Below are 17,574 nucleotides of genomic sequence, written 5' to 3'. Positions count from 1 at the left end.
CCGCCATCGCCGCCGTAGATTCCGAAGGGGGGCGCAGAGTCCTCCTGGGTCGCTCGGGAGACTGGGGGAGGGGGTCGGGGAGCCTGCCCCGCCCCGTCCGGGACCTCCCGCCCCCCCGGGCATAGGGACGCTCCCATTGGCGATCGGGCTCCGCGCGCCGCGCCCATTGGCCGGCCGCCGTGAGGAGCACGCGGCCACGGTGGCGGGCGCGCAGTAGGAGGGCAGCGGACGGCCCGGAGGGCTGAGGGCAGCGCGGGCGGCGCGCAGCGGGCATGGCGGGTGTGGGGCTGCGGGCAGCCGCTCGGCGCTACCTGCCGCGCCGAGACCACGGCGGGCCGCGAGCCGCCTCGTCCTCGCCCTCCTGCCCTGGTTGCGGCCCCCCGGGTCCCGGCGCCCACTGCCCCGGCGCCCCGCGCTCTGCGCCTGCCTCGGCGCCCGCCGGCGGCGCCGAGCCCAGCGCACACCTGTGGGCTCGATACCAGGACATGCGGAGACTGGTGCACGGTAGGTGAGCCCGAGCGGGAGGAGCGCCGGGGGTGTAGCCCTCTCGGCGGCACACGCGAGCCTGGGCGACGGACCGACGGACCGAGTTCCAGGGCACCGCTCCCGAGTCGTCCCGGGCGCCGCTCCTCGGGGGAAGCGCCGTGGTGGGGCTCGCCGGGGCCCCAGAGCCCTAAGGCCGGGCAGCCCTTCGGGAGGGACTCCGGCGGAGGGTCCTGGGGGCTTCTGGGGACGCCCGGAGGCGGGCGGGTGCGCGGTTTGTTCCTCTGCTCAGTGTTCAGGAGCTCGGGGTTCCTGTAGCGGCCGCCGGAAGGCGGGCCCCGCCGTCTTTCCTCAGGGTCCCGCCTGTTGGGAGGCCGAAGCGGAAACGCCCCCAACCCCTTGTTCTCTTCGGGGCCCTTAGTTGGGGCGGGAGTACTGGGGACAAAGCCAGCCAGCCGGCGGCGCTGGCCGGAGCGGGCTCCTAGAGACTCCCGACTCAAAAGATGCCGACTAGACTTTTCGGACGCCTCTAGATTCCGCCCTGGAGTCTCGCGCTCTCAGCCCAGCAGAGGAAGGCGTTGTTTGGAGAAACGACACCAAGTCGCCCAAGTTCCCTGGAATCCAGAAGGGTTGCTGCTTCCTTCGCCAGGGCACTTACGCTATCCTCTCTCCCTCTGCAAAACGGGCAGATGAGGCCCCAGGGCACCCTGGTGAGGCCAGAGGGCTGGATATTTGTTCTGGTCTCTGGGGCCCTGCCTCTAGCAGACAGATGTGGTTGGGTCTTGGCCCTATCACTGACCAGCTGGGTGGCGCTCAGCAAGCCTCTTCCTCTCGGACCCTCAGTGTCTTACATCGGCAAACACAGTACTGGGGCCTCTGTCACAGGGTTGTGGTGCTGACTCGGAAAGAGGCCAGGAAGGGACAGGGCAACTTCAGGAGGAGCCCTTCCGGTAGTGACATAGCTTTTGTCGTCTGATAAGACAAAGTGGTCCTGTCTGGAAGATTCCAACTGCCTGAACGAGGGCTTCCACTCCAGCTGTGTAGAGACCTGGGAGTAGTGTGGGTGGACAGGACTCACATTTTGAGGAGCTGAAGGCAGAATAAGCCCTGAGGAATGGTGGTTTTGAAGCCCTTGGGCCTCTATCAGGACCATCCCTGCCACCCAGTGGACAGGGCATACATGGGGTGCCGTTTAAGGAGATGTCTTTGCTCTGGGCCTCGAGAAGACCCTCTGTAGAACAGCCTGAGAAGCCTACATTGTAGGTGTGGGGGAGAGACATAGGGAAGTCTAGTGGGCTTTCTCACTCAGGGCCCACTTGGATCTTCAGATCTTCACAGAGACCCCCCCCAAGCTCCTCTTGATGTGATAAGGGCAAGGTCTTTTCCAAGATGCCATAGTGAGTGCCAGGATGGACCAGCCTTGCACCCCTGGGTCCTAACTATCCCCTCTGGCTGGGTTTTCTTGGGGGAGATTCTGGACATTGAGACGTGCTGATGCCTGTGGACAAAACTTTGCCAGGGAGCCAGGCCCTAGGCCAGCCCCTCCCCCCCAGCCTCAGTGTGGTGACACTGGAAGGCTAGGCGGAGGGGCAAAGTGATTGAGGCAGGTAGGGTGACCTGAATTCAAATCTCAACTCCATGGCCTGTTGCTAGATGGTTTGGAGCAAGTGACTTTACCTCCCTGCACTCCAGTTTCTTCCTCTGGATGATGGAGGAATAAGTGTGATCACCTCATGGGATTAGAGTGGGCTCTAAGGCACCAGCAGCAGCTGGGAGGATGGCCCCCACAAGTGAGTCTCATGGCTGCCATTGGGAGGAGTTGGCCTGGAAGGTGGGGGCTGGACAGTGAGACCAGTGAATTTGGGAAGCTGGTGCAGGTGGAGGGCATATCTCCTCACCTGGCCCCATGCACCACCACAGACCTATGGAAGAAACTGGGGCCTTCTGGCCCCCAGAGCTATGGTTTTCTCAGTTTAGAAGCTGGGTCAGGAGGCCAGGCCTGTGGGCTGCTTCCCCATCCTGCTTTGTTCCTGGGAGGGTTGTCCATCCCTGGGAATATCCTCAAGGGCAGAGGCGAAAGCCTGGATTTGGCCAGAACTCAGTGCCAGCAAGGGGCTGCACAGCCAAGCAGACCCCTGCCCTCCTGGGGAACTACTTGGCTTTGTGCTGAGAGTCACAGATGGCACCCAGGAACTCAGGACCGTGGGAAGGGACATCTCAGAAGCAGCTTCATAGAGAGCTGATGTCAGCTGTGTCTCATGTGCACCCAGGTGAGGAGTGTTCCATCTGCACCCATGAATCTGAAGCAGCTGCTCTTCCAGGCCTAAGGGCCACCAGAGGAACCAGCCACACCTGTTCTCCCACCCACGCTCTGTACTTGTCTCCAAAGGAAAGGGGATGGGTGTGGAGCCTGTGTTCCAAAGGGACCTTTGAGGCAAATGTCTGCTCCATGGCCACGGGCTTCTGCTTCAAGATCACAACTTGTTGTGTCTGAGACAAAAATTAATTCCCTGGAGGCCTGGGCTGTTCGGGCCTCAGCCACAGGCAAGAGGTCTCAGGAACGGGGGCACCTGGAGCCCCTGCAAAGCAGTGTGCTGTGTGTGCACCTAGTCCTGCCTGCTCCCCTCTGATTCCCTGCAACCCGTTTCCTTGAGGGAAACTGGGGACAGGGAAATGCGGGCTCCAGAGGTGCATTGCCCATTTAATCCTACATTTGCCACGGGTCCAGGTGGGAATGCTGCCCAGAGCACGTTCTGTATGACCCTCTTTTTAATTTTGTAGGTTGATACAATTTTTATTCCCCCTTTAGAGACAAGGAAACTGAGCCCCAAAAGGTAAGGTGTGGTAATTTTCCTGAGGTCACAGCCATGCGAGGGAGGGCTCGGTCTGCTCTCTCTGACCTCAAAGCCCGTGCCCTTTCCCCATCCACCTCCCCCACTGCACAGATGGGGAAACCAAGGTAGATAAGCCTGGGAACCCTCAGCCCCTAGGGAGCAGCCAGGGGATTGGGGTGGCTATGACTGTATCCTCAGAGGAGAGCAGCCTGGGTAATGACCCAGAACCCACCACATGTCCCACCTGTCATAATTAGCAATGTTCCCTGCCTAGAGGTGATGCTGAAAACTCGGCCTCTGTGCACCAGTGCTGAATCAAGTCTCGGAGACAGAGTTTTAGGTGAAGTAGAAGAGAATGGCTTTACTGCTTTGCCAGGCAAAGGGGGACACAGCAGGCTCCTGCCTCAAAACACTATCTCCCAACCCACGAGGAGTTGGTGAGTTTTTCTAGCAATGGTTCAAGGGTGGGGTTGCTGATAAGATTAGGATGTGAGCAAGGTCTGCACTCCTTTAATCTCATCTCAGGTGATCTCCTAATCTTGATGAGCTTCTCTGGTTCCTCAAATCTTGCCTCAGGTTGTTTCTTGGCTGCTCCTCCCTTGTCTCTGCATCTTTTCCCTTCCCGACTAACAAATGTTCAAATCTGCCCTTTGGAACCCAGGGAAGGTCATGGAGGCTGGAGTCTGTTCCCTACAAACAAGAAATGAGGGACAGAAAGGCTTCTGTTCCCAGGAGCCCCACAGGGTCCTGCTTGGTTTCACTCCCCCCTTTTCTTTGATACTCCTCAGTCTTGAGGAGAACAGATGTTGGACAAGATAAGGAATAAGCGTTTTGGATAGAAATGTTAATCATAAACTTGGCAGAGGGACTCGGTTTTAATCCCCGCTTCAATTTTATCTTTCCCCAAATCTTTCAGGGTACAGGGTGATGGCCACTCAGGCTACTTCCTGCTGAAATGGGGCATAGATACCAAATTAGAAATATTAGAAGGCTTCCCTGGTGGTGCAGTGGTTAAGAATCCGCCTGCCAATGCAGGGGACAAAGGTTCGAGCCCTGGCCCGGGAAGATCCCACATGCCACGGAGCAGCTAAGCCCATGCACCACAACTACTGACCCTGAGCTCTAGAGCCTGCAAGCCACAACTACTGAGCCTGCATGCCACAACTACTGAAGCCCATACACCTAGAGCCCGTGCTCCGCAACAAGAGAAGCCACCACAATAAGAAGCCTGTGCATTGCAATGAAGAGTAGCCCCCGCTCGCTGCAAGGAGAGAACGCCTGCACACAGCAACGAAGACCCAACACAGCCAAAAATAAATAAATAAATAAATTTATTAAAGAAAAAGAAAGAAAGAAATATTAGAAATACTTGAATTCCTAGTCCTGGATCCGAGGAGTCCTGTATGATTAAGATCTCAATCCCTTAGTCCGCCATTTTGGTGCAACAGGCCCAAGTTAAAGGTAAAACGAGTGACAACTGGAACTTTAGTAGACGGTGTAGATCTCATTTCCCTAGAAATTCAGGAGAATAAATCGGAAACCCAGTCTGGAACTGGGCTGTTGTAGCCAGTTGTTTCCAAACAATTCCCTGTAAGGGGGAAAACTCACCAGGTCAATCCTGAAGACCCGGAAATAGGAAGCTCACCACATATCCAGCAGTTAGAATTATCAAGAGAATCAGCATATGAATCTATAGTTTTGTGGGGAAAAGTAAAAGGTATGAGAAAGAATAAGAAAACAAAACTTCATTCCACTTGTTGGAACAAATACTTAAGGTTTCCCAAAGGGTGAGATGTCCACTTCTTAGGAGTCTTGTTTGCTGGCTGTAGGCAGGCGTGGCTGGTCAGTCTCTGGTGATCATTTTACTCTAGTGTGATGTACCCACGGTTTTACTCCATCCAATTTTAGAGAGGTATGAGTGGTAAGAAGAACATCATAGAGTCCCTTCCATTTCTCTTCAAGCTGCTGCTCAGGTTCTTGTTCTTTCCACACTTTCAGCAGCACCCTGTCTCCTGCTTTGAAGGGATGAAAGGGAGCTTCCAGGCGAGGGGGAGACCTGTGAGACACAAATTCATGCATAGCGGTTAACAATTGACCAGTCTGTTGTACATACTGCTTTATTTATTTATTTGAAGTATAGTTGATTTACAATGTGCTAATTTCTGTTATACAGCAAAGTGACTCAGTTATACACATATATATATATATATATATTTTTTAAGCTGCATTGGGTCTTCGCTGATGTGCGCGGTCTTTCTCTAGTTGCAGTGAGCGGGGGCTACTCTTTGTCGTGGCATGCAGGCTTCTCATTGTGGTGGCTTCTCTTGTTGGAAAGCACGGGCTCTAGGCATGTGGGCTTCAGTAGTTGTGGCATGCGGGCTCAGTAGTTGTGGCTCATGGGCTCTAGAGCGCAGGCTCAGTAGTTGTGGCGCACGGGCTTAGTTGCTCCGTGGCGTGTGGGATCTTTCTGGACCAGGGCTCGAACCCGTGTCCGCTGCATTGGCAGGTGGATTCTTAACCACAGCGCCACCAGGGGAGCCCTACATTATTTTTTTTATAGTCTTTTCCATTATGGTTTATCCCAGGAGATAGTAGTTCCTTGTGCTATACAGTAGGACCTTGTTGTTTATCCATTCTTTTTTTTTTTTAAGATTTTTTTTTTTTTGATGTGGACCATTTCTTTTTTTGAGTCTTTATGGGATTTGTTATAGTATTGCTTCTGTTTTATGTTTTGATTTTTGGCCATGAGGCATGTGGGATCTTAGCTCCCTGACCAGGGATCAAACCCACACCCTCTGCATTGAAAGGCAAAGTCTTAACCACTGGACTGCCAGGGAAGTCCCTGTTCATCCATTCTAAATGTAACAGTTGCATCCAGTAACCCCAAACTCCCAGTCCATCCCTCTGCCTCCCCACCTCCCCACCTCCCCCCGGCAACCAAAAATCTGTTCTCTATGTCTGCGAATCTGTTTCTGTTTTGTAGATAGGTTCATTTGTGCTCTATTTTAGATTCCACATATAAGTGATATATATGGTATTTGTTCTTCTGACTTAGTTCACTTAGTATGATAATCTCTAGTTGCATCCATGTTTGCTGCAAATGGCATTATTTCATTCTTTTTTATGGCTGAGTAGTATTCCATTGTATATGTGTACCACATCTTCTTTATCCATTCATCTGTTGAACGTTTAGGTTGTTTCCATGTGTTGGCTATTGTGAATAGTCCTGCTGTGAACATAGGGGTGCATGTATCTTTTTGAATTATAGTTTTGTCTGGGTATATGCCCAGGATCGGGATTCCTGGATCATATGGTAGTTCTATTTTTAGTTTTCTGAGGAACCTCCACACTGTTTTCCATAGTGGCTGCACCAACTTGCATTCCCACCAAGAGTGGAATTCCCTTTTCTCCACACCCTCTCCAGCATTTGTTATTTGTAGACTTTTTAATGATGGGGATTCTGACTGGTGTGAAGTGGTACCTCATTGTAGTTTTGATTTGCATTTCTCTAATAATTAGTGATGTTGAGCATCTTTTCATGTGCCTACTGGCCATCTAAATGTTTTCTTTGGAGAAATGTCTATTATGGTCTTCTGCCTGTTTTTTGATTGGTGGTTTTTTGTTGTTTTTTCTTTGTTGTTGTTGTTTGTTTTTTGGCCGCACTGTGCAGTTTACAGGATCTTATGTCCTCAACCAGGGATGAAACCCGCACCCTCAGCAGTGAAAGTGCAGAGTCCTAACCACTGGACCTCCAGGGAATTCCCTGGGTTGTTTGTTTTTTTGTTGTTGAGTTGTATGAGCTGTTTGTATATTTTGGAGATTAACTCTTGTCTGTCGCATCATTTGCAAATATTTTCTCCCATTCCGTAGGTTGTCTTTTCATTTTTTGAGTGGTTTCCTTTGCTGTGCAAAAGCTTGTAAGTTTCATTAGGTCCCATTTGTTTATTTTTGTTTTGGGAGACCTAAGAAAACATTGGTACGATTTATGTCAGAGAATGTTTTGCCTATGCTCTCTTCTAGGAGTTTTATGGTGTCATGTCTTACGTTTCAGTCTTTAAGCCATTTTTAGTTTATTTTTGTGCATGGTATGAGGGTGTGTTCTAACTTCATTGATTTACATGCAGCTGTCCAACTTTCCCAGCACCATGAACTGTTTTTCTTTCTTTACTCTTAGGAGCCAAGAATGGTCTCCTGTATATAATTTCGTAAGGGCTCAATCCTCGCCTGCTTCTAGGGGCCACCCATATATGGAGGAGAGCAATCCGCAAGCCCTTGTTCTATTTTAGATGAGTTTCCTGGCATAGCTTAGCAAAAGTTCTTCAGGGTGTGATTCATCTTCTTAGCCTTTCTTATAGATTGGCGTCTCCATGCTGAGTGAAGTTTCCATTTTATACCTAAAGCTTTATTTACTGTTTGTGTTATTTCTGCTCTGAAAGCAGATCCATGGTCACTCTGAATAGTAGAGGGAAGGCCGTACCTAGGAATCATGTCCTTAAGAAGAGCTTTTGTCACTTCTGATACTTTTTCTTTAGCCAAAATCTTGTTGAAGAGGGTGGGAGAGTTTTAAAATCCTTGTGGCATCCCAAGTCTGATGTAGCTCAGAAAATTCAAGTTCGCAACAATACAGGAATATGTCCGAAATCACATACACAGTGGTCAACTAGTTTTACCATAGTTACTCCATTTTGACTTTCAAATGCACTCCCCTCCTCAGTGTCAAAGCAGATGTACAATGCGTGTCTGAAAGGCTACAAAACAGGCCTTTTTTTAAAGTTAAACCATGTATAAGCCAGTGACTTCCCCACACCTCAATACATGCAGATTTTTTTCATCATTTTCCCTCTGATTGCAAATCTTTCAATAGAAAGCATTGATAATCAAAATAGCTGTCCCTCAGTGCCGGGGTGATTCAGCTGTTTGACCTGGTTGTAGATCGTATCCCACCATGTTAGGCCTCCTTTATATTTGCCTAGTTAATCCACACTGGGGGAAAACTGATCAGGTATCGTGAACAAGCTCAGAGGTATGTTAATGAGGAAACACTTTATAGGACATATATTTTATCATTTATACCCAATTGTCACACAAGCATTGTACATGTGCCTTAAGCAGTAGACCCAGCTCAGTGGTATGATATGAAATTTATGAGAGACCTGTATTTATCAAAAGGTCCTTCACATAAATCTTGAAGATGAAGCACTTCTGCAAAAGCATCAGAGTACAATAACTGTCTATAAATGACAGAAGGACTTAAAGGATGCAGTTAAACAAAGATGAGTACAGATCACTTAAAGGCAAAGGAACTCACAAGCTGTTATCAAAAGCAGTATTTCAAGAAAACTTTAGAGGAAGAAACCAAATCCAGTCTTGTCCCAGCCCACTCCCAACAAAATTCATTTACCCCAATAAATTTCCTTTTCCTTTTCCGCAGACCTTCTACAACTTTCTGTAAACATATTTTGCCCCTTTCTTTTCCATTCAAAATCAACCAGCTCTAGGGCAAAAATCACTTTTTTTTTTTTTCCTTAGGAAAATGCAGTGCCATTCCTCATACCATCTTTTGTTCAAAACACACAACCTACTTCCCTTAAGCAACCGTGAATTGTCTTCAGCACTCTGTAGATTGATAAACATAAATACCAATAATTTCCAAAGACATGTGCTTTCTTTTTTTTAAATATTCATTCATTCATTTATTCATTTATTTATTTATGGCTGCGTCGGGTCTTAGTTGTGGCATGCGTGCTCTTCATTGCGGTACGCGGGGCTTCTCTCTAGTTGTGGCACGCGGGCTCCAGAGCATGCGGGCTTAGTTGGTTGCCCCACAGCATGTGGGATCTTAGTTCCCCGACCAGGGATCAAACCCGCATCTCCTGCATTGGAAGGTAGACTCTTAACCACTGGACCACCAGGGAAGTCCCAGACATGGCTTTCTTATACAGAATCACAGGGTGGCACCAAATACCTTTAGTTCCTAAATACCTTTAGTCTCTCTGCAAAGGGAAGCCAGTATTCAGTAATTAATGTTTCAGTATCTTATTTTACTTGGAAATGGCCTACCTATTCAATAAACTTCCATCATTTAACTTAATTTAGCACAACTCTACAATTTTAAGTTACCAAGCATCTGGAGAGATTATTCTTAAGTAGACATTCCTAAAATACTTATTCGTAAAGAGTTTACCCAAAAACTCTTAACCTCGTTTGCTTTACTTAACACTGATGATTCTAAAGACATGTCTATATTAATTAAACCAACAAGCTTAAGCTACCTTCAATAACAGATATCAATTCAGTACTGAATATTTCCCAGATCGTGTGGTCCAAAATTTATATTGGCCAATTTTTTAGACATTTAGATTTAACTTGTAAGCTCTTACTTTTTTAAGTCAGTTAAACAGAGCTCATTTACAAGTTAACTTCTACATAAAGACAGAACCAGAGATCTCACAGTTTTTCCACTTGAGTTTAATAAGGCCTTCTTTCCCCTGCCCTTTTTCTTCAGTCTCAGGAACTAGAGATGGTCTAGATAACATGTGTTCCTGAGGACCTAGGCACAGGGGGAAAGAAATACCAATTCCTTTTCATGGGAGCATAGCTGAAGAGCTCCCAGTTTTGTAAAAATACCCTAGGGGGTGTACAGAGATGGAACAGAACTCTGGTCACCTATAACAAGGCTAGTCCAAAAGGGAAAATCCCAACCAACATTCCTCCACAGGCAAAGCCCCACACAGTAGGGAAGGATACACTGATGTTGTTGTCACACGTGAGCCCTGTTATTCACGACAGATGTCTCAACCGGTCAGTGCAAGTACTGACACACACACATACAAACAACAAACATGGTCCCACAAACAAAAGATCAGACAAGGTGTAGCCCAAAGATTCCATTTCCACTCCCAGACAGAGAATTCAAAGTGGCTCGCAACGAGCAGGCAGAATTTTGCCACCCTGCGCAAGCCAGAGTGGCTCACCCCAAAACAATACACACAAAAGCACAAACGACAGATAAGCTATGGCCACACAGAAAATCAGAGGAGGTGTAGTTTAAAAATTATACTTCCACTCCCAGACAAAGGTTTCCAAACAGATTGGCTCAGTTCTTGAAAAAGAACAAACCCAGAGTTGGCTCTTGGAAAGCCTGGAGCGGCTAGCCCATATGGAGTGGAGAGAATTCCCAGCCTTTCCATTCCTGTGACAAAACGATTCTAGCTAAAGAATAGAATAATAATTTAGGCTACCATACAAAGGCCACCTCTCCTTACTTTTAAGAATGTACATTGGCCAAACAGAATTACAATAGAATCTCATTCTTTTTAGTCATAGGTTGATAGCTATAGGTTGACCAGTCTGCCAGAATTTTCCCCAGGGGACTATCAGATGGAATCAAAGAAGAAGCACTTCCCATGTTTGACTGAAAGAACACTCACGCTCAGACCAAGAACAAACCAAAGTCCTAGCCAGCAACAGAGCCTCAAACCAAAGAAACCAAAAACCCAAACAGAAACCAAAACCAAATGGGCTTCCAAGTCCCACTTAGCCCGTGACCTCTGCCCAAGCGGCACACCTCTCAAATGGGATTTCCTGGAATGGAGAATCCCCCAAATGGGAACCAGGGTTCCCCCAAATGGACAGGGTCAAAGTGGCCTCGGAGTACACGCTGGGGGACTTCCCCAAACGCTAAGCCGAGGTGTCGTGACATCTCAAATGCTACTTTTCTGCTTCCTCAAGATAATTCCTTGGAGTAGGAAGTCCAGGGTGGTCCAGGCAGGAGGAAGAGAGGAATGTCCTCAAGGCAAAGATGGCCTCCGCAGCTGCTAGGGTGGTCCCTAGCGGGACCACTCTTCCACTATCTAGTCCCACCTCGGAGTTCCAGCTGCCAGGATGGCCGATGGGGTATGACTGGGGCTCAGCCTTCCCAGGCAAGGGTCCCAGGTGATCTGGCCTCTAAAGGAATTCTCCAGCCCTGCACTCTTGAATGAGGCTGGTATGGAGAAAATCTTGGAGCGTCCAATCAAGCCAGGGAACCTTCCCCCCCACCCCAGGACTGTCCGCGAGTCAGCCCCATGTTGGGCGCCAAATTGGATGCCAAAAACTCAGCCTCCCTGCACCAGTGCCGAATCGAATCTCGGAGACAGGGTTTTGGGTGAAGTAGAAGAGAATAGCTTTATTGCTTTGACAGGCAAAGGAGGACACAGCAGGCTCCTGCACCAAAAAACTATCTCCCAACTGGGGAGGAATTGGTGAGGAGTCTTTTATAGCAATCTTTCAAGGGTGGGGTAGCTGATAAGATTAGGGTGTGTGCAGGGTCTGCACTCCTTTAATCTTGTCTCAGGTGGTCTCCTAATCTTTTTTTTTTCTTTTTTAAAATTTATTTTTATTTATTTTTGGCTGCACTGGGTCTTCATTGCTGCGCGCGGGCTTTCTTTAGTTGCGGAGAGCAGGGGCTACTCTTCATTGCGGTGTGCAGGCTTCTCATTGAGGTGGCTTCTCTTGTTGCGGAGCACAGGCTCTAGGCACGTGGACTTCAGTCGTTGCAGCACGCAGGCTCAGTAGTTGTGGCACATGGGCTTAGTTGCTCCGTGGCATGTGGGATCTTCCCAGACCAGGGCTCAAACCCGTGTCCCCTGCATTGGCAGGCGGATTCTTAACCACTGTGCCACCAGGGAAGCCCTGGTCTCCTAATCTTGATGAGCTTCTCTGGTTCCTCAAACCTTGCCTCAGGTTGTTTCTTGGCTGCTCCTCCCTTGTCTCCTCATCCTTTCCCTTCCCTACTAGCAGCTGTTCATATCTGCCCTTTGGAACCCAGGGAAGGTCATGGAGGCTGGAGTCTGTTCCCTATAAACAAGAAACGGGGGACAGAAAGGCTTCTTCTGTACGCAGGAGCCACACAGGGTCCTGCTCGGTTCCAGGGGCAGTGAATGTCATTATGTGGACCGGTGAGCAGCTGAAATCCGATTAGAGGGGCCTCACTGTGAGACCTGTGGCAGGTGCACAGAGCTGGGGCCCTGAGCAGCAGTGGAGCTACCCAGTACCCCTCACCTTGATAATGTTCCTAAGTCCCAACCCCAGCTTCAGGCAAGGTGGAAAGTGTCAGAGCATAGCCAAGTGTCCCATGAGGCTTAATGAGAGTCTGGAGGAGGCATGGCTCAGAGCAACTGGTAGGCTGCAGGCGGTGGTATAATCCAGGACCCATAGGGTCCTTACCCCACCCATGTGACCCTGGGTGAGTGACTTTTCTCTGAGCCTCAGTTTGACCTTCTGCTGCATTGAGCTAAGAGTACCATTTTAGGGTGTTTCGTGATCATCCTCATTATACTTACACCTCCTTCCTCTAGACCTCCTGCCTCCGGAGGTCTGCAGTCTCCTGAACCCAGCGGCCATCTATGCCAACAACGAGATCAGCCTGCGCGATGTCGAGGTCTACGGCTTCGACTATGACTACACCCTGGCCCAGTATGCAGACACACTGCACCCAGAGATCTTCAGTGCTGCCCGTGACATCCTGATTGAGCACTACAAGGTGAGGCCAGACAGGTAGGGGTCCCAGGCCCTGGAGACCAGTGGGGCACAGCTTGGCCTAACCCCAGGCCAGATCATGGGGCGCCCCTGGATGGGTGGCTGAATTGATCCCCTGAGGCAGCTGCCCAGCCAGCAGGTCTGTCAGTACCGCTGGCTCAGGCCTGACCTGATTTCCCCTCACAGTACCCGGAGGGGATTCGAAAGTATGACTACAACCCCAGCTTTGCCATCCGTGGCCTCCACTATGATATTCAGAAGGTGAGTGGCTAGACCATTGACTCCCTGGCTCCTCCTGACTGGATGTATATCAGACCTACTTCCTTAGCCGCCCGTCTCCTGTGCGGGCGGGGGCGGTGCTCATCTTTCTACTCCCTTGGCCTCAGAGCTGTAGCTTCCTCTTGGAGTGCACATGATAACCCTTGGTACCATCCAGCTGGGGCTTCGGCATGGGGGCTAGCAAACGCTGGCTCAGAGCTAATGGCAAACTCCTTCATTGCCCATCTTACTCCCTTGGTGCCCTCAGAGTCTTCTGATGAAGATTGACGCCTTCCATTATGTGCAACTGGGGACAGCCTACAGGTCAGTGCTGACCTTGCCCTGACCCCACCCCAACCTGCTGCTCCAGGTCCACACTGTCCTGCGTCACCCCACTGTCCCCCACCCTACACCGTGGCCCGGGCTCAGGACCACTTCGGACTGGTGATCTCTGCATCCACCCAGGGGCCTTCAGCCTGTGCCAGACGAAGAGGTGATCGACCTATATGGGGGCACCCAGCACATCCCACTGTACCAGATGAGTGGCTTCTATGGCAAGGTACTCGCTCCGTCTGCCACTGCCCAGGGCAGCCAGCTCCATGACCTCACGGTGGGTGCTGGCTCCCTGGGAGGCAGTGCCCACACCCTGGTGGACCAGCCCTGACCCACAGGCTGTGCCCCTCCACCAGTGTCCCAAGACAGATTTGGAGCTCTTGGGTCTCCAGAGCTGGGGGTTGCTGAGTCAGTGGTCCTTCCTCAGGGTCCTTCCATCAAGCAGTTCATGGACATCTTCTCGCTGCCAGAGATGGCACTGCTGTCCTGCGTGGTGGACCACTTCCTGGGCCATGGCCTGGAGTTTGACCAAGCACACCTCTATAAGGATGTGACGGTGAGGGCACTAGGCCTGCCTCCCAGTGTGGCAGGGCAGGTCCTCCTGGGCTCCACTGTGGCCTCACTGTCCCTCCACTGCCCCCAGGACGCCATTCGAGATGTGCACGTGAAGGGCCTTATGTACCAGTGGATCGAGCGGGACATGGGTAAGCGGGGATGGTTGCCTGCCGCGGCCTGCCTGGGCAGGGTGCAGGGCTGGCCCTCACAAGCTCCCATCTCCCCCCATTAGAGAAGTACATCCTGCGAGGGGATGAGACATTCGCCGTCCTGAGCCGCCTGGTGGCGCACGGGAAACAGCTGTTCCTCATCACCAACAGTCCTTTCAGCTTCGTGTGAGCACCCCCGTGCCCCCCAACCCGTGGGAGGAGGGAGCGGGCCAGGGGCCTGAGTTGGGGTGGGCAGGCCTGGAGCCTCCCTCAGACACCTGCCACCTGTCCCACTCTGTCCCACCCTTGCCCAGGGACAAGGGGATGCGGCACATGGTGGGTGCCGACTGGCGCCAACTCTTCGACGTGGTCATCGTCCAGGCAGACAAGCCCAGCTTCTTCACCGACCGGCGCAAGTATGGGCCTGGCAGGGGCGATGGGCCCAGGGAGCGGGGACTGGCCTCTGCTTGCCGCCCTGTGTGCCTGGGGTGGGGGCACCCCCTTGCTGATGGGCAGGTGAGCAGGTGGGCCTTTGCAGAGTGGGAGGTAGGTGTCCAGCCTGTGGTCCTGCCACAGACTGGAAATCAGGCCCTTTAACCCCACCCTAGGCCTTTCAACCCACCCTAGGCCTTTCAGAAAACTTGATGAGAAGGGCTCACTGCATTGGGACCGTATCACCCGCCTGGAAAAGGGCAAGATCTATCGGCAGGTGAGAGCCATCTAGGTGGGAGTTGCACCTGGTAGGGATCCCAGGGCCCAGCCACGGCCCCAGGCTGTGGCGGGGCTGCCGCATGGCCTCTTGGGCCCTGACCAGCCACCACACCTCTGTTGTGGCTCTGTCCCCTCACAGGAAGTGGCTCCCAGGGCCTGCAATTGGGCCTCTCTGTGCTGTGCTTTCCTCGTCTGTAAAAGAGGTATAATACTCTACTTGAGTGGTGGTGTAAAGCTCTTAGATTGTTCGGGCATTTGCCAAGTGCCCAGTAAATGGCCCTGGTTTCGCTTGGGGCTGAGCACTCTGCTGCAGCCAGATGAGCCTGGTGGGGGCAGCGCACAGGCCTCTGAGGAGACCCCTTTCCTGGCTGGCTAGGAAGGTGAGAAGGGGCCTGGTGCTTGGTGGGGAAGTGTCAGGTGGCTGCGAGCAGGAGGTGATCAAGGCATTTGGCTCTGGATGGAATGTGGAAATCCTGGCTGAGCTGGGCTTCTTGGAGATGGAGGTTCCAGAAGCTGGGGGCAGGGAGGAAGCCAACAGTCGGGCCAGTGACAGCCACAGGGAGCAGCCTCGGGCCGCCTGGTGCCAAGGTCCCAGCCCTTCACCCCTGCCGACTACTCAGCCTTCCACCCTGCTGGCCCCCAACTGTCTGTGGCCCCCTTGGGCACCAGCTTTTCCCCTCGGCTCTGAGGCTGATGCTCCCTGTTGTCTTGGCATCCTGGCTGAGCCTGAGGAGGGTCACGCATCTTGGTGGGGAACACTGATTTTTCTTCTCTGGCAGGTTTTAGACTTCTGTATGCCCGATGTTCTGAAATTTCATTGTGTGCGTGGTTCTCGTCTTCCTTTGCTCTCCCCTCCCCGTCTCCTGTTGCTGGAACCTCAGGCTCCCTCCTGCCTGACTTGGCACGTCCTCAGCGCTCCACCCGCTCATACTTCCCTCTTGCTCCGGGTCCCCTGCTCCTCACCCTCTCTGCTTGAGCTTATTTCAACCATAAAGTCCTTCACAGCTACCTGTTTCCCCCATGGCTGTCACCTCCCCAGGCCTCTCACACCCGCAGACTGCTTCTAGTAACTCCTTTTTGCTGGGTGTATATTCTTCTCACTTCCGGGCTGTGGGCGCCTGCCCTGCAGAGGCTGCTGTACTTCGTGCTCTGTGCCCCCCCAACCCCTGCCCCAGTTTCTGCTCCCCTGCCAGCTTCCTCTGCTGTGCTCGAGCCTGGCTGTTTTCATCTTTTCTCCAGCTTTGGCGCAGGAGGGGCAGGCGGCCTCACAGTGAGGGCTGCCATTGGTCTGCTGGGTCCCTCTGGGCTCTGGCTGAGGTGGCCTGCTTGCTTCAGGGCCCTGGGGTCACTGCTGCAGTTTGTTTCCCACAAAGAGTGGATTCAATCCCTAGCTTGGGTGGGTTGTGAGGGCACGGGGAGTGGAGGCCCAGGGCACCAGGCCAAGCCTATAGGAGACCTTCATGCCCCAGGCAGACCCCCTTCCGGAGCCTGGAGGGGACAGCGAGGCCACGGGAAAGGGCAGCCCAGCATCCGGCTTGAGGGGCCTTGCTGCCTCTGGGGATTAGGGATTTGGGAAGACTGGTGGAGAATAGCCCTGGGGGAGCCCCCTCGGTACACTGGGCTTAGCCCGGTCCCCCCCGCCACCCAATCTCTTCCCAGGGAAACCTGTTTGACTTCCTGCGTCTGACGGAATGGCGAGGCCCCCGTGTGCTCTACTTCGGAGACCACCTCTACAGTGACCTGGCGGTGAGGGCGGGAGGTGGGGATGGGTCGCAGTGGGGAGGGGAGGGGGGCCTCCTGGCCAGCGCTGAGCCCTGCCTGCCCTGCACCCTGCCCCTCAGGATCTCATGCTGCGTCACGGCTGGCGCACAGGTGCTATTATCCCCGAGCTGGAGCGAGAGATCCGCATCATCAACACGGAACAGTACATGCACTCGCTGACGTGGCAGCAGGCGCTCACAGGGCTGCTGGAGCGTATGCAGGTGCGGGGGCAGCTGGACGTCTGCGGGGAGGTGGGGGGCCGCTGCCTGGCTGCACACGCCCAGAGCACCCCTTGTCTCCCCCAGACCTACCAGGACGCCGAGTCTCGGCAGGTGCTGGCCGCCTGGATGAAGGAGCGGCAGGAGCTGAGGTGAGTGAGTGGTGGGGCCTGGGCAGGAGCCCCAGCCCAGCCCCCTCAGGAGCCCCCCGTGAGTGCCCACATCTCCCTCCTCAGGTGCATCACCAAGGCCCTGTTCAATGCGCAGTTTGGGAGCATCTTTCGCACCTTCCACAACCCCACCTACTTCTCGCGGCGCCTGGTGCGCTTCTCCGACCTCTACATGGCCTCCCTCAGCTGTCTGCTCAACTACCGCGTGGACTTCACCTTCTACCCCCGCCGCACGCCCCTGCAGCACGAGGCACCACTCTGGATGGACCAGCTCTGCACCGGATGCATGAAGACACCCTTCCTTGGCGATATGGCCCACATCCGCTGAGGGTACCTTTATTGTCTGGACCAGGCCCAGCCCGCCCCTGCTGTCCCACCCACTCTGGGCAATAAAAGGCGCCTCCCTCCTGCTCATGCCTCTGCTTCAGCACCGGCTGCGTCTGCGTCACTTGACCTGGAGGATCCTCTGGGTGTCAGGGAAGTCGTCCTCCAGGAGCGAGTCCTGAGGGGAGGACTGTTTGTTTGTTTGTTAGTGGCTGGGCCGAGACCAGGCCCTGGGTCCCCTTTCCCAACCCCCCAGCCC

At 52.7% G+C, this 17,574-nt stretch overlaps 2 protein-coding genes across 12 annotated transcripts in view; one reads left to right on the top strand and one right to left on the bottom strand.

The window, feature by feature from the left end:
* The first annotated feature begins 174 nt into the window (after positions 1-174).
* Positions 175-17,401, top strand: NT5DC2 (5'-nucleotidase domain containing 2). 4 transcript variants are annotated; one of them, XM_082414491.1, is made up of 16 exons: positions 176-504; positions 3,293-3,317; positions 12,099-12,256; positions 12,656-12,840; positions 13,023-13,097; positions 13,363-13,418; positions 13,560-13,653; positions 13,855-13,983; positions 14,071-14,131; positions 14,215-14,317; positions 14,446-14,547; positions 14,759-14,840; positions 16,502-16,588; positions 16,684-16,824; positions 16,909-16,973; positions 17,058-17,401. In XM_082414491.1, exons 1-16 carry the CDS (start codon positions 273-275, stop codon positions 17,317-17,319), a joined length of 1,857 nt encoding a protein of 618 aa, XP_082270617.1. In that variant the 5' UTR covers positions 176-272; the 3' UTR covers positions 17,320-17,401. The 4 variants fall into 4 exon arrangements, with proteins under 4 accessions (XP_082270618.1, XP_082270617.1, XP_082270619.1 ...); XM_082414492.1 differs by lacking the exon at positions 13,855-13,983 and having other exon boundaries at positions 175-504; XM_082414493.1 differs by lacking the exons at positions 3,293-3,317; positions 12,099-12,256 and having other exon boundaries at positions 177-504; positions 13,560-13,704.
* The window catches only part of LOC309638423 (nischarin), an 87,128-nt gene continuing 86,847 nt past the window's right edge, over positions 17,294-17,574 (bottom strand). For all 8 annotated transcript variants that reach the window (XM_082414387.1, XM_082414389.1, XM_082414391.1 and 5 more), the window contains one exon: positions 17,294-17,493. In XM_082414387.1, coding sequence (XP_082270513.1) covers positions 17,437-17,493 — 57 coding nt within the window. In that variant the 3' untranslated portion in view covers positions 17,294-17,436. The remainder of the gene's footprint in view (positions 17,494-17,574) is intronic.

This window comes from Balaenoptera physalus (assembly GCF_965194825.1).
Source record: "Balaenoptera physalus genome assembly, chromosome: 11".
NCBI lineage: Eukaryota > Metazoa > Chordata > Mammalia > Artiodactyla > Balaenopteridae > Balaenoptera > Balaenoptera physalus.
This window is presented reverse-complemented; position numbering and strand designations above follow the sequence as displayed.

Excerpts from the sequence above, each read along its gene's own strand:
- NT5DC2 (XM_082414491.1), top strand. The coding sequence starts at position 273 with ATGGCGGGTGTGGGGCTGCGGGCAGCCGCTCGGCGCTACCTGCCGCGC. Across the intron at positions 13,984-14,070 it reads ACCTCTATAAGGATGTGACG|GACGCCATTCGAGATGTGCA; the intron begins GTGAGGGCACTA and ends CACTGCCCCCAG. Across the intron at positions 14,132-14,214 it reads GTGGATCGAGCGGGACATGG|AGAAGTACATCCTGCGAGGG; the intron begins GTAAGCGGGGAT and ends TCCCCCCATTAG.